Source organism: Theropithecus gelada, chromosome 14 (genome assembly GCF_003255815.1).
Source record: "Theropithecus gelada isolate Dixy chromosome 14, Tgel_1.0, whole genome shotgun sequence".
In the NCBI taxonomy this organism is placed as follows: Eukaryota; Metazoa; Chordata; class Mammalia; order Primates; family Cercopithecidae; genus Theropithecus; species Theropithecus gelada.
This window is the reverse complement of record NC_037682.1, coordinates 56,920,513-56,934,782: the sequence shown is the minus strand read 5'-3', so window position 1 is coordinate 56,934,782 and position 14,270 is coordinate 56,920,513. Positions and strand designations below refer to the sequence as shown.

Sequence of the window (14,270 nt, the reverse complement as noted above, 5' to 3'; positions counted from 1 at the left end):
ACAGCACTGAATGGACGTTTCTGGTCTACACAGGTGGGACCAGCCCAAAGATCAGAAGAGCTCTCTCTGCTGCAAGCAATACCTTTCCTTCCTTAGCTACACCAAGGGGCTAAGAAAGATCCCTTCCTCTCTCCCTCAAACCCAAATAGAAACCAGGCACTAAGACCAGGTAATTCCCTCCTTAGGGGCATCACAATCACAGTGTAGTGTAGCTAGCACCAAACTGGGAATCAGGACAACTGGTTTCTCAGCCCAGGTCTGTTGCTAAATGCTGGGTTACCCTGGGCAGGGACAGGTACCTTTCTGAATTTCAAGTCTTGTGAGTAACTGGCATTGATGAGCCCTGCACTGCCCTGCCTTCCTTAGGGGCTAAGGGGCTGGAAGTGGGGGTTCATTGTCATCATTATTTTTTGCGCCACCTGAACAGCTTCGCCTTAGGTTGCTGCTTGGGTGCCCCTCTGCTTGCCTGATCACCACCCACCTGCTGCCGGCTGGCAGTAACTCTTTACCATATGTCGTCGCCGCCTCTTGGGTTGGATGCCCTCCTGCACGTAGGGAGGCCACGGGAAGCCCTGGGGAGTGGAACATCCGCTCTCACTAGACACCTCCTCAGAGTCTGAGTCCTCCTGCCTTGGCTGAGCAAACCGTTTCTCCGGGTAGATCTCCTTCAACCAGCCCTCAAAGAACACTTCCAGGCAGCGGCCAGCCTCTGCAACCTCAGAGTCAGGCTGATGGGGGGAGGAGAGCAGTGATGGTCTGATGGTCTAGCCCTTTTCTACTAGTCCATCTCTTCCAGGTCCCCCAAGAGCTACACAGAGCACAAAGCCTGGCGGGGTCTCCTGAGGTGTCTGGAACTTGACATTTTTCTCCGAGGACTCAGGAAAACTAGTTTGGTAGCAGCTCTTAAGGCAGAACTGACCCCAATAGGTATCCACAGATGGCCAGTCACTAGTATCTCCCCTTTTTCCTGAGTCCATGCTAAGGCCTGAGTGTGGGAGAGAGCTTTTAAACACTCACCACAGCAGGCCCCCAGAATCTGCTCCCCAGTCCTCATGGCAGCCCAGACCAAACCTAACTCCCACCGCTACCCACCCATGACAGTCCTGGGGTTGCAGGGAAATATGAGATAGGGAAAACAGGCAAGACATACATAATTGAACTTAGCACAGTTCCAGAACATGAGGCGCACATCTGATACCACCTCCTCTGGGGTGGTATAGTGAGCCGGGTCCTTCTTTTGCAGCTTCCTCCGGATGATTGACAGGTCCATGGGCCTCTTGATAATCTGGTAATAATGCCGGGCCTTGAGGGAGGAGACATGAGGAGAAGGAGACAAAGGGGGTGAGAGAAGAAATGGAGGTGTGGATAAGAAGGAAGAAGAAATGGAGAATGAGTTGGAATATAAGTGAAAGAAGAGGAGAAGGAATGATGAGCAGCAGGAAGAAAAAGATGGAGAAAGAAGACAAAGAGAAAGGGAAAAGGAGGAATGTGTCACCTGTCAAGTCAGATCTGATACAGTAGCAGTTGTGTTGGGGGAGGCTGGAATGGCCATGTAGGACCTCATATGGTCCCCTGGACTATCCACAAGTTAATATTGTCACTACTTCCAGTGGCCATGCTCTGAGCCCAACCTGGGAACTATGATGCTCCTGCCCCAAGGCCTGGGCCCTCTGAGCAGAAAAGACAATAGCAGGCAGAAACAGCATGGCCTTCCTTACCAGGGGGCTGACAGGTTCATGGAAGGGCAGGCTGAGGTTATTGCAGCACAAGGACAATACCAGCTTCTCACACTTCTGCAAAATCAGAATTGGCAACAGAGTTACTTTGTTCTGGTCTCACCTCAGTATGAACTAAAGATGCTGACCCTCTCCGTCTCTACTAAAAATACAAAAATTAGCCGGGCGTGGTGGCGGGCGCCTGTAGTCCTAGCTACATGGGAGGCTGAGGCAGGAGAATGGCGTGAACCTGGGAGGCGGAGCTTGCAGTGAGTGGAGATCGCACCACTGCACTGCAGCCTAGGCGACAAAGCGAGACTCCGTCTCAAAAAACAAAAAACAAAAAACAAACAAAAAAAAAAAGATGCTGACCCTGATAACTCCCTGGCTCTGTCCCACAGGGTGCCAGCTGCCATACTAAGGTGTAATTCAGGTTCCCAAGCCAGAGGAAAACTGCTGGGAGAAGGAAAATCATCCAAACACCCCTGGGCCAAGTTGTCAGGCATAGCACAAAGAAAGGTATCCAGAAAAGCCCCTCATCCCCTCTGAAAGCCCTCAGACCCTGTAGGCAGAAGGGGGCTGCTAAAGGCAGGGAACCTTGCTTCCAAAGACGACTCCCTACCTTCTGGTCATACATGCTTAGGCCAGGAGATGCCCGCATTCCAGGCTGGTTATAGCGGGCATTCTCACAGTCGTACTCCATCTCGGGCTGGGTCAGGCTGCGGCACAAGGTACACACCCACTCTCCCCTGCAGGGGCAGGTGAGGCCATGTTAGGACTCAGCACATTGCCCAGAGCACCCTTCCCTCTCCCTCTGCCCTATGGCAGGCATGGGAAGCTGAGTCCCTGGCCTTTCCATGTAAGAAATGGCTTCCTAGCCACAGGCTTGGAAGAAATTCAGTAACTCAGAGTTTAGTGAATCTAGAAAAACAGGGGTTAGGGGAGACTGGGGTTAGTAGTATAGGCACAAATCCACATGCAAGAAGAAGGTGAGAAAAGAGGTGGAAAGGAAGTCAACTAAATGTCAAACATCCACCTATCTGTGTGCAGAAGATACCCAGGCCCATTAACTCACAGACCCGCCAAAAGCAGGTCCAGAAGAGGGGACTAAGCCCATCCTGGGAACTCTGTGGGCCTGGCCTGGAATAATCATCCCTGGAAGGTAACCCTACTAGCCAGGTGATGGTCCTGGACTGGCATGACTCACCCTGGGAAGCTGAGCAAGGCTGGTACATGGCAGGATAGGTGGAACACTTTGGGGCAATGGTCACAGCACAGCAACTCTCCGCCATTGAGGCAAACAGCACAGAAGTCCTCATTTTCTATTGGAGCTGGGGGGCCCTTCTTGGCTCCTGGGGTTCGAGGAATGAGTCTGTGTTCTTCAGGAGATGTGCCCTCCACTTCTGATGGCCGCTGCCCAGCCAGAGAAGTGACAGTGACCTTTCTTCCCCCCAGACCTGGAGCCTGGGTGGCCTCAGACAGTCTGTCCTGGCTGACCTTGGGGAAGAAGTAAGTCTGGGCAGCCAGAGCACAGAACCAACAAGCTCTCGAGGGAGGGGAGGGAGGGACTGGCAGGCCCTGCGTGCCTACATGAGAGCCACTTATTCCAGGACCCCAAGCAAGCAAGCCCCATGAATGCTGGGACACCTCACTCCTAATATGCATCTCACAGGCCCCTTGCAGCAGGGGACAACATCTGGCGGAGCTGCAGCTCCATCAGAGACTCAGGAAAGGTCCCAGAGTCAGAATTCTGGCAGTAACAGAAAGAATAAGCTCTTAGGCTGGGCCAGGGTTTAAGGCCAAGGCAGAGCAAAGTGGTACCTTAATGGACATGCTGGAGGACTCAGTACCACACTCGATGATCAGCAGGAAGCTTCCATCCTGATCATTCTTCTGTGGCTTCAGCTTGAACACAGGCATCTCTCCTGAGGAGGCAGCACAGATCTTGAGTCGCTCCAGTCGCACATAGGGAATCTTATGCTCGCTGTTGAAGGCTCTGCAGCAAGATAGACACCCCGGGGTCTTGGTGGGATCCTCCTCTGTTCCCAACCTCTAAGTCAGAAACATCCATGATCCCTGTGATGATTAATACTGAGTGTCAACTTGATTGGATTGAAGGATACAAAGTATTGATCCTGGGTGTATCTGTGAGGGCATTGCCAAAGGAGATTAACATTTGAGTCAGTGGGCTGGGGAAAGCAGACCCACCCCTAATTGGGTGGGCACCATCTAATCAGCTGCCAGCAAATATAGAGCAGGCAGAAAAACATGAAAAGGAGAGACTGGCCTAGCCTCCCGGCTATATCTTTCTCCTGTGCTAGACGCTCCTGCCCTTGAACATCAGACTCCAAGTTCTTCAGTTTTGAGACTCAGACTGGGTCTCCTTGCTCCTCAAGCTTGCAGACAGCCTATTGTGGGACCTTGTGATCATGTAAATTAATACTTAATAAAGTGTTATATATATATCCTACTAGTTCTATGCCTCAAGAGAACCCTGACTAATACAATCCCCAGCTGAATTGCTACTCCAGATCCTCTCAGAACTGGACTCTGAATGTGGACTCTGCAGGTCCACATTCTGCCCTTTCCTGGCCCAGCTCTGCATGGCCAGGCCCTGTCAGCCACTGGGAAGCCCTTTGGTGTAGTCCTGGTCAAAGACAGGAGCTCCCTGAAGTGCAAGGACTGCACCCAGAGCACATGCCTCATGGTGCAGGAACCAGGACATCCTCCCACAACCATCCCAGACATCCACTTGAAGGTTGAGGGGTTGAAGAAGACAGTTGCAGGCAAATTTCTTTCACTTGTAGTTAATTCATCAAGGATGCTTCCTCCCTGTGCCAACATCTCAGGATGTGAAATCATGGATGGGAGGGAGATTAGTCAGGAGGCTGTTACCTGATGCTCTTGTTCTCCTTTGCATCCAGCTCTAGGGCTCCTTGTTCAAAATTCTCACACTCTAAGGCAAAAGACAGATAAATACCTGTGACACACATTTGTGGCAACAAACCCTGTCATGCATACCTTCCACTTATATCTGCTATTCATACCTTTGGCCACACACCTGTCATACAGTAGTTATCTACACTATAGTCATTCATAGTGGTAACAAGTCTGCCATGGATCTCCTTCTTGAGAGGAGGAAGCCATCTTCTTTTAAAAAGATGAACACAAGTAACACTCAGAGGCTGCCTATGGGTGAGTATTGGGTCAGGCACTGATGGGCCAGTTTCTCACCTTCAAGATGAGCTCAGAAATCACTTGTTCTCAGTACACCAGTGTTGCCTTCTCTGAGGAGTCTTTTTGTCCAGCCTATGCCCTGTCAGCCAAGTGCTGGGATTCCAGCAGTGCTTAAGAATCCAGCTCACACTCCATGGAAAAGAGGCTCCCAGGGAGTTCTCCTCTGAGTAGGCAGTCTATGGAGGCAGTCGTGGGGCAAAAGGATGGAACTAGCATCCATTCAGCACCAGGCATGGTCCTAGGCACTGTACGTGGGCAAGCAGGGTCTAAAATGTTTAACTGCATAAAACGCAGTTACATTATTATGTGTAATAAGAACCAATAATTTTTCAGTTGGCCTTTCAGTCAGTGTGAAAAAAAGAGGAGAAAAATTATGTCTTTCATTTTCATTTATTACACGTATAGGAAACAGACTAATCATTACAAATTAAACATGCATCATACATTGAACGAAAAAAGTCCCAAATGATCATCAGGGAGTCACTTCCTGACTTCCCAACTAGCCCTCACCTTCCACAGAAGAACAAACTTAGCCTAGCCTGGTTGGAGAAAGGGCATGGGTAGCTGAGAAGTGAATCAGAACCAATCTCCAATGGTCCAAATTCCCTTCACTACGAAGCACAACACAAATCCACATTACTGTCAGGTACCAGGAAAATCCTTACTACTCAGAGTAAGTTATCAAATGATTTCACTATGGTTATTGGTCCCAGCAGCCTATGAAGTAGGTGCAATTAGCCCCATTTAGAGAGAAAGAAATCAGTTGAGGGAGGTTAGATATCTTACCAAGAATCAGAGGGAGAGAGAACTGGTTTCCTAACTTCCATCTATTGGACTCCAAAGTCAGACATGCTCTTTTCCCTATAACATTTTGTCAAGGCTAGCCCTCCTGGGCTGAGTTCTGTTTCCCCCTAGGTATAATGCAGACCCCCAGGACTCTTGGCATGGGGAGTGTTACAAAGAGAATAAGTCCTGGCCATGCCTAGATCAGCCATGGCCATGGTGAGGGAAGCAGAACAGGTGTTACTAAGACAGTTCTGGAGGAGAGAAGTAAATTCAACCTCAGAGAGATGCACTGTTTCCCCAGCTTAGAGCTTGTCTGCTGGCCTCTATCTCACCTAGAAGTGCTGAGTCCATCTGCTCAACTCTGTGGCAAACACGAAGGGCAGGCTGCTTGAGTCTCACCTTTTGGGTTCCGGTACTGCTGCAGAGCTGTAGATGTGCTGACCACTGGTGCCAGTGGTGGTTTCTTCACAGAGAGGTTAATTGGCTCCTCCAGTTCTGAGGGGATGGTCAAGTCTGTGGAAGCATCCAGACCAGCGGCTATGGGACCTTGCCCCAGTGAGTCAGTGAAGCAAGTGGAATCCTCACTTTCCATCTTTCAAAAGAGAAATATCAACAAGAATCAAAGAACTCAGACATGGTTGTCATTAGTGGTCTCAGAACTGTTAAGCTAAGGTCAGAATAAGGGTCCCAGTGGCCAATCTTTTGCCGATTGATGAGCAAAGGAAGTTTGAATAGCATTTCCCCAGGACTTACCTTACACAGAGCATTCCCCAGGGAGGAATCAGCCCCATCTCCGGGGCACAGGCTCCCTGAAGTTCGGCCAGAACTGGAGCTGGACCCAGTTTCTGGCTGCATGTCAGAAACTGGAGGAATGCTCTGCAGAGGACAAGTTGCCAGACTTGGCACAGCTTGGGTGTGACCAGACATTAGGCTGGGCCCAGCCTGAGGGTGATCACTTGCCAGGCTTGCCATAGCCTGAGAAGAGTCACTCATCAGGTTGGGCACGGACTGGAATGTACTATGCACAAGACTGGGCACAGTCTGTAGGTGACTGGTTGTCAGGCTGGGCATGGCCTTGTTTTGAACACTTGTCAGGCTGGACACCGTTTTGGGGGAAGCACTCAGCAGGCTTGGTACTGCCAGGGGGGCGCCAGATGTCAGGCTGCTCACACTCTGGATCTGTGGCTCTAGGGGCCTCTCCAACCTAGTAGATGACAACTCCATCTCCAGAGTGTTGGAAAAGCCCATGATGCTCACCGAGGTAGAGTGCTGTGGGAACAGAGACAAGGGGTAGAGTCAGGCTGCTATCTGGGAATGGAGGGAGGAAGAAGGGGGACCCAACCCACAGGAGCTCCCATGCTCCAATTCCACTCTGGCTTCAGAGTCTGGTAGGTGCCAGGAACTCAGGCAATGAATGAAGCCCTGTTCCTCTTCCTGAAACCAAGGAGGCTGCTAGGCTATGACACACAGAGAGAGGCACAAGCGGAGGACTCTGTGTGTGTGTGTGTGTGTGTGTGTGTGTGTGTGTGTGAGCAAGAGTGAGAAAGAGAACTTATTGCCTGATCTGAGGCATGTACACACACACACACACACACGCAGTCAGCCACATTCCTCACCCTAGTCCTGTACCTAAGCAAAGGGTCAGGTTGTGGGACTGCCCTCTAATTTCAAATTCCCCTCTGACTATACCACCAGCGGCTTCTCTTTCCGTCAAGGAGTGCTATAGAATAGTTTCTGCTATACAAAAGTAGCAGGGGATTGAGAAGGTTCAAACTCTTATCAGCCTCAGATCTTCTTTGAGAGAATGCCAAGGCTCAGAAAGTTCCAATCAGTCCTGGGGAACCTGGGTCAACTCCGGGGCTTCTTATGGGCTTGTTCAGATCAACTCCAAGCACTACTAGCATTTGATGTAGGCTTTAACCAAGATATTTGGAGGTCTTTTCTGGCCCTAGTATACCTGCCAAAGATATTCCAAACCAGAGGCAGAGAACTTCAAAGCACCTAAATCTTAATATCACCCAGTCCGTACGATCATTGGATAAGGCAGTAATGTTCTGACTCCAAAATTATTTTCTTACATCTGAGGAGAAGAGATGTAAAAGGTTTATAAAAAGAAGTTGAAGACATAGATTTCTGTACTGAATCCATTCCATTTTTCAGATTGGAGAGACAGATTTGGGGAAAATGAGGGAGACTGGCTCTAAATATAACCTTCAGGAATGTATAAGTTTCATATCCTTGCCCTTTAAAAAAAGACTAAATATATAACAATTTCACATCTTTTGAAAAACAAAGAGAAAATGGGGATTAGGCATATCTATCTAAGTTTCCAAAATAGTGTCTTGAATCTGTCATTTCTTTTCCCATTCAAATTTTCACAGGAAAATAAATACTTCAAATAAATTCTCAAGTCTCAATATAGTTATTAAAGCTGTTTTGCCATGAAGACTGTCCTCATCTCAGTGAAAGCCACTCCTAGTCATCCAGATCTGCAAGTCAGATCCTATGAAGGAGGCATCAGTGAAGCACTCCTCCTGCCACACCCAAGCTAATACCAAACCCCATCAATTCTACCCCTTAAACATCTCTCAAATATACCCACTAATTCTTCCCTCTGCTGATGGTGCCCTAGCCTAACCTACTTTCACATCTCCCTAGACAACAGTAGTAGCCTCTTCAATGGAGAAATATTTTCAAAACACGGATCCAATCACATCATTTCTTTTCATAAAACCCCGCAGTGCACTCCATTCTTCTTAGAATAACTGCAAAAATTCTTAACAAGACTCCCGAGGCCCTGATGACCTGTCCCTCTGTCCTCCTTTGTAGCCATAGCTCATTCAATAACCCTCTCCTCATTCTCTGAACTCGTCACTCATTTTTTCCAGTTCCTGAAACATACCAAGCTCTCCCTCCACCCACTATCCTCACCCGCTTCAGAGGAACTGCTTTCTCTGCAGAGAGGATTCTCTTAGCCCTGCCCTGTTCCACTTATCCTTCAGAACTCAGCTCAACTGACATTTTTTGCCAGAAAGCCTTCTTTCATTCTCTAGTCCAGACCAGGTTCCTGCTTTTATGCTCTCATATGCCTTGTACTTATACTTTCAGCCTCATACCACAATCTGTGATATCATTTGATTAATGTCTGTTTCCCCTACTAAAGTGGAAACTCCATTAGGGTATGGATTTTTATCTATTTTGCTTACTCACTGTATTCCTAGACCCAAGAGCAGTGTCTGGATGAATAAATGAATTAATGAGCTATTTAAAATTTCAAAACAACACTAATACAGGACTGTTTATTCTACAAATCTTTAGCCAAATGAACAGCAGCTTAGGTCTACTGACAACTTAGTCAATGAGTCTCTCTAAAATAATGATTATTTTTATACAGCTAAAGCTTATGAAGAATTTATTATATGCAAGGCAATTTGCTAAATGTTTTACATATATTACTTTATTTAATCCTCACAATAACCATTAAAGGTTAAAAGAAACAATCCATGTGAACATTTAGAACAATATCTGGCATACTGTAGATGCTCAATAAACCCGTTGTTTTTACTGCTGCTGCTATTATTTTTATTGTTATTATTGTTGCTGCAGACCTAATTTTACACTTGACAAAGATGAGGCTCAGAGGGCATCTTAAGTTTTTTCATATTATTGTAAAATATAATTTTATAGATTTCCATTTCTTTTTATTGTTTGTGTATTGTATATAGAAATACAATTAATTTTTGAATATTGACTTTGTATAGACCTTGCTAAAGTCATTCTGGGATTTTGTTTTGGATCTTCTGTGCACACAAATCATGCCCATCCATGAATAGTAAGTTTTTGTTTTGTATTTCCAGGCAGAGTCTTGCTGTGTCACCCAGGCTGGAGTGCACTGGCACAACCACAGCTCACTGCAGCCTTGACCTCCCAAGCTCAAGTACGCAATCCTCCCACCTCAGGCTCCGGAGTAGCTAGGACTACAGGCGCATAACACCACACCCAGCTAACTTTTATTTTTTGTTTTTGTAGAGACAGGGTCTTGCTATGTTGCCCAGGCTGGTCTTGAACTCCTAGGCTCAAGCCATCTTCCCACCTTAGCTTCCCAAAGTGCTGGGATGACAAGCATGAATCACCACGCCCATTCTGAATGGTAAATCTATTTTCTTTTTTCTTTACATTTGTTTTTCTTGCCTCACTCCACTAGCTAAGACCTCCAGTACAATATTGAATAGAAGCAGTGATAGTAGCCATCCTAGTCTCATTCCTGATCTCAGAGGATCCTTTCAATATTCTATCATTAAATAGATTTGATGTAGATTTTTTATAGATTTAGAATCCAGACCTTGGTCGGGCATCGTGGCTCACACCTGCAATCCCAGCACTTTGGGAGGCCAAGGCAGGCAGATTGCTTGAGCCCAAGAGTTCAAAACCAGCATAGGCAATATGGTGAAACCCCATCTCCACAAATGATAGAAAAATTAGACAGGCATGCTGGCATGGGCCTGTGATCCCAGATTCTCTGGAGGCTAAGGTGGGAGGATTGCTTGAACCCAGGAGGTTGAGGCTGCAGCGAGCCAAGATTGTGCCACTACACTCCAGCCTGGGCAACAGAGCAAGACCCTATCTCAATAATAATAATAATAATAATAATAATAACAACAATAATAAATAAATAAAAGGAATCCAGATCTTCGGTACCAAAGCTACAACTTAATTTTGACTTGTCTCCCTCTATACGTCTCTGGGCTTACTCCCCTTCACTATCTGTCATATTCTATTCTATTTCTTTTCCTTCCCTCTCTTCTCCTCTCTCCCCCTCTCTCTCATGAGCTCCTTCTCTCTCTTTCTGTCCTGCTTTCTTTTATCATCTCTTTCTCTTCTTTCCCTACCTCTTTCCCTTATTATTTAACTGCTTTAGTAAGGCTTATATTTTCTATTCTTAATTTTAAACACAGATGAGTTAAATATCTTTTGTTTATCTCTCCAAAGTATGCTCTTTATATTTTCCTTAGTAGTTTAATAGTGTTCAAGTTTTTAAAAACCTTCAATTTCCTCCACAGTCTAAGTGCCAAGATAAGAAAGGTTGAAGAGAAGCAAGGTGGGAAGAATATTTAAACCAAATTGGGCAAACTAGGAATGAAGCCCAGCTTAAGGGACCAAGGCCAAAAATCAATGACTATCTCAAACATGCCCAGGCCTGCATTCCTTAACGTCTCCTTGTTGTCCTGGTTATGCACTACCATAGTTTTCTAATATTCTATATTTCCTTATCTATGAACAAGAATACCCAGTGACTATTTCATTCCATTTTGCAATATATGACAGCCTAATCCTTTGCTCTGGATTCTTTCCCCTTTCCCCTATTTGACATGTATGTTTAGTGCGATTGTGGCGTTCATTTAATCTACCCATGCTGGATATTGAGAATTATATAGATGTCTCTTCTTAGTGAGATCCTTGTTGCCAAGCATTAAGAGCACTAAAATCCACACGAGACCACCCAAATAATAATGGTCAGGTGCCATATCTCACAAGATATGCACAAGATAACATCCCCAAGGACAAAACTTCCCAGATTAGGGGTAGAGATCATATTCGTGGGAAATCAGCTCTCCTGTCCTAATTACCTATTGCATATGTGAGTTAACATAATGATAGGGGAGAAGAAGACATGCAGACTGAACTGTGGAAAAATTGCAGAAACTCCATGGCAGTTTATTTTGAGGTGAACCTGATGAACCTGGTCCTGTAATACCCAGAAGACAATACGAGGTCAGCAATACATCCCAAGATATTGCATACTTGACTGATTTCTTTCCTTCTCACAACCACAGCCAATCTCAAGGAGGCCAATGCTATCAGGAGATGGGGTGAAGCTCTGGTAGTAGTAACAAGAACCTGGAAAACTTCCACGGAGGAAGGGACTCAGAGAAAGTGCTGTGAGAAAGCCAGCCCAACCCCATTTTTACAGGCTATACAGAAATAATGGCATTTCCAAAACCTATATATGCTATGTGTTCGTTATTTTTATACTACATCAGCTCTGTAGAGGAAAGGGTTGTAAAATATTAAAACAAAAGGTACTTATTTCATGTACAAAAAGTAAAAGAAGATTTGAGAACTTCCATCCTAGTCTGTTGCCAGTGCTACAAGATGGGTTGGGGGCAAGGGTAGGGCCAACTTTCAGAGCAAGGAAAGCAGGCTGAGTCTCCAGGGCCTGGGAGGAGAGGAAGCATTTCTCGAGAGCATGATGGGATTGGAAAAGGGCTTGAGAACATGGCCAGGTTGTCTGACACTTGGTGTCTCCCATGCAGAAGGGAGCTCACTTATCAACGGAGATGATACCACCCACCCTCTAGACCCCAGGATTGTTCAGAGTCAAATGACAGGAGCAAACATGTATTTCTAGCTATAAAGTATGCAGAGGGTATCACTGAGGTTTCTAGGCTGTCAACTATGTAACTGACACCTTGACTTCATCTTCACATACAAAACCTCCAGATTTCATGAAGGAAAAGGTGTATTTTGAGATTCACAACTGAAAATAAACTATTTTCTAGTTCAGAGAGGAAGAGTCAAAATGCCAAAACACATTCACTCTGATAATTAGCTCAGGTCATCTTTGGAGGATGAAGAGAAACAACCCTGAGCCTACAGAGGCTCCGTCTTACGTCCCTTAACTAGCATCTCATCTCGCTCCTCGTTTCCCTTCCGCCAAACTGTGTGTTCCCATCCCTGTCCCTTTCCTCTTCTTGCCTGTTTTTTTGGTCTCATCTTTGTTTGCCACCTGCCTGACTTATCTGAAATTACTTCACCTATTAATTTAATGGATTCAGTTAACCTATTTAACCTACCTGTCTTTACCACCTGACTTGACAACTTGCCTGACCTATGACCTCCCTGAATTGTCTGACTTTCCACCTCTGCTACTAGTCACCTATGTGACCCTGCACCTATCTAACCTGAACTCTGCTTGACCTGTGCTCTGTTACTTGCTGCCCTCTCTCTCTCCTCACTCTTACCACCCAGATGTGTTTCTAGAGTTCAATGTGTTGACATTATTTTCTAATGATTGCCACATGGTATTGTCAAAATTTAGAGAAAACATTGCTCTTTCATTTTAACAGGAAGGGAAATTGAGACACAGAGTGGTTATCCAGATTTCCCAAGCTCATACAGGTCCAAGACTAGGAATCTGGGACCAGCCTTGAAAACAGGCTGGCTGGTCTTGATTCTGTGCCAGTAGCTAGAAAGCTAGTGCCCTAGTAAGAAATGACTGAGAAATAAATAAACAGACACTTAGTGCACATGCCCTGAGTTTAATATAAATTTCAGGTTCTCACAGCAAGATAATATTGCTGGAGATAAAGTAGTGCAGATAGGGTGGTGTCCACATAAATTTTCCAGTTATCTGAAGCATACCTCTTTCAACAACAAAATGCAATTGGCTTAAAAACATTATTTCGAATGGGAATACTTCTAAAACACTTTACACACTCTTCTGTCTTATTAAACAGAGCATAAGAAGCCTAAGGAGACCATTTCTTAGTGATATCAAGGAATTTTGATGAACCAATAAGTAATTCAGTGATGCTTTCAGGAACTTCTAAGAACGTAGGGCTTAGCTTGTTCTTTCAGTGAATGACCTCATACCGTGACACTTTTCCAAGTGATGTTTCTTGTCTTCTCCCTTGTTATCTACCCTCATAGAAATCTTGACTCTCCGCTTCTACTCTGCTTACTACTATAATGTAGTTAAACTAAAATTTTCCCAAGAAAACCATATATTTAAGCTTGCTAGATCAAGAACACTGGCTAGATATCCACATATGAGTTTAGGATCTCCTACAGAATATAATGCATGGGTTTTGTGATGGCTGTTTTTGCTGCTGTTCCAAAGCTTTGCCTGGTCACTTCTGGCTTCAGATTTTTGTTCTGACGGTTAAAGTCATCAGAAACTGACTACTGTGTAAATATGCAATAGAAAAAGGGACCAAAGATTTGGGAGTTGTGTCTTGGAAACACACTGAAGGCCTTCACTCTAGCTAAGGAAACAAGAGAGAGGGAAACAGATTTGTGAATTAAATACTCAAAATACATGAATGCACTAGGCATATCACCTGAGGTCAGGAGTTTGAGACCAGCCTGCACATGGTGAAACCCCATCTCTACTAAAAATACAAAAATTAGCTGGGTGTGGTGGCACATGCCTGTAGTCTCAGCTACTCAGAAGGCTGAGGCAGGAGAATTGCTTGAATCTGGGAGGCGGAGGTTGCAGTGAGCTGAGATCATGCCACTGCACTCCAGCCTGGGTGACAGAGTGAGACTTCATCTCAAAAAAAGAAAAGAAAAAAAAAAAGGAATGCTTCAACAACTTCAAGATTAAGTAAACTGGTTTAACAGTAGCAGATCTTGAAACAACAGAATCAGATGGCTGAGGAAGGGAGTAACTTTTCTAGTAAGCAATTTCACATGTTGATTTTTATTTATTTATTTTTTTTGAGACGGATTATTGCTCTGTGGGCCAGGCTG

The 14,270-nt window shown here is 45.5% G+C and overlaps 1 protein-coding gene across 1 annotated transcript in view; it reads right to left on the bottom strand.

Annotated features, from left to right (window-relative positions):
* The window catches only part of TRIM66 (tripartite motif containing 66), a 46,758-nt gene that overhangs the window by 6,205 nt on the left and 26,283 nt on the right, over positions 1-14,270 (bottom strand). Inside the window, exons 11-19 of the mRNA XM_025356738.1 lie at positions 6,488-7,007; positions 6,138-6,233; positions 4,611-4,671; positions 3,537-3,711; positions 2,923-3,212; positions 2,338-2,464; positions 1,719-1,793; positions 1,151-1,303; positions 510-728 (exon numbers count right to left, since the gene is read on the bottom strand). Of these exons, the coding sequence (XP_025212523.1) occupies positions 510-728; positions 1,151-1,303; positions 1,719-1,793; positions 2,338-2,464; positions 2,923-3,212; positions 3,537-3,711; positions 4,611-4,671; positions 6,138-6,233; positions 6,488-7,007 (1,716 nt within the window). The remainder of the gene's footprint in view (positions 1-509; positions 729-1,150; positions 1,304-1,718; positions 1,794-2,337; positions 2,465-2,922; positions 3,213-3,536; positions 3,712-4,610; positions 4,672-6,137; positions 6,234-6,487; positions 7,008-14,270) is intronic.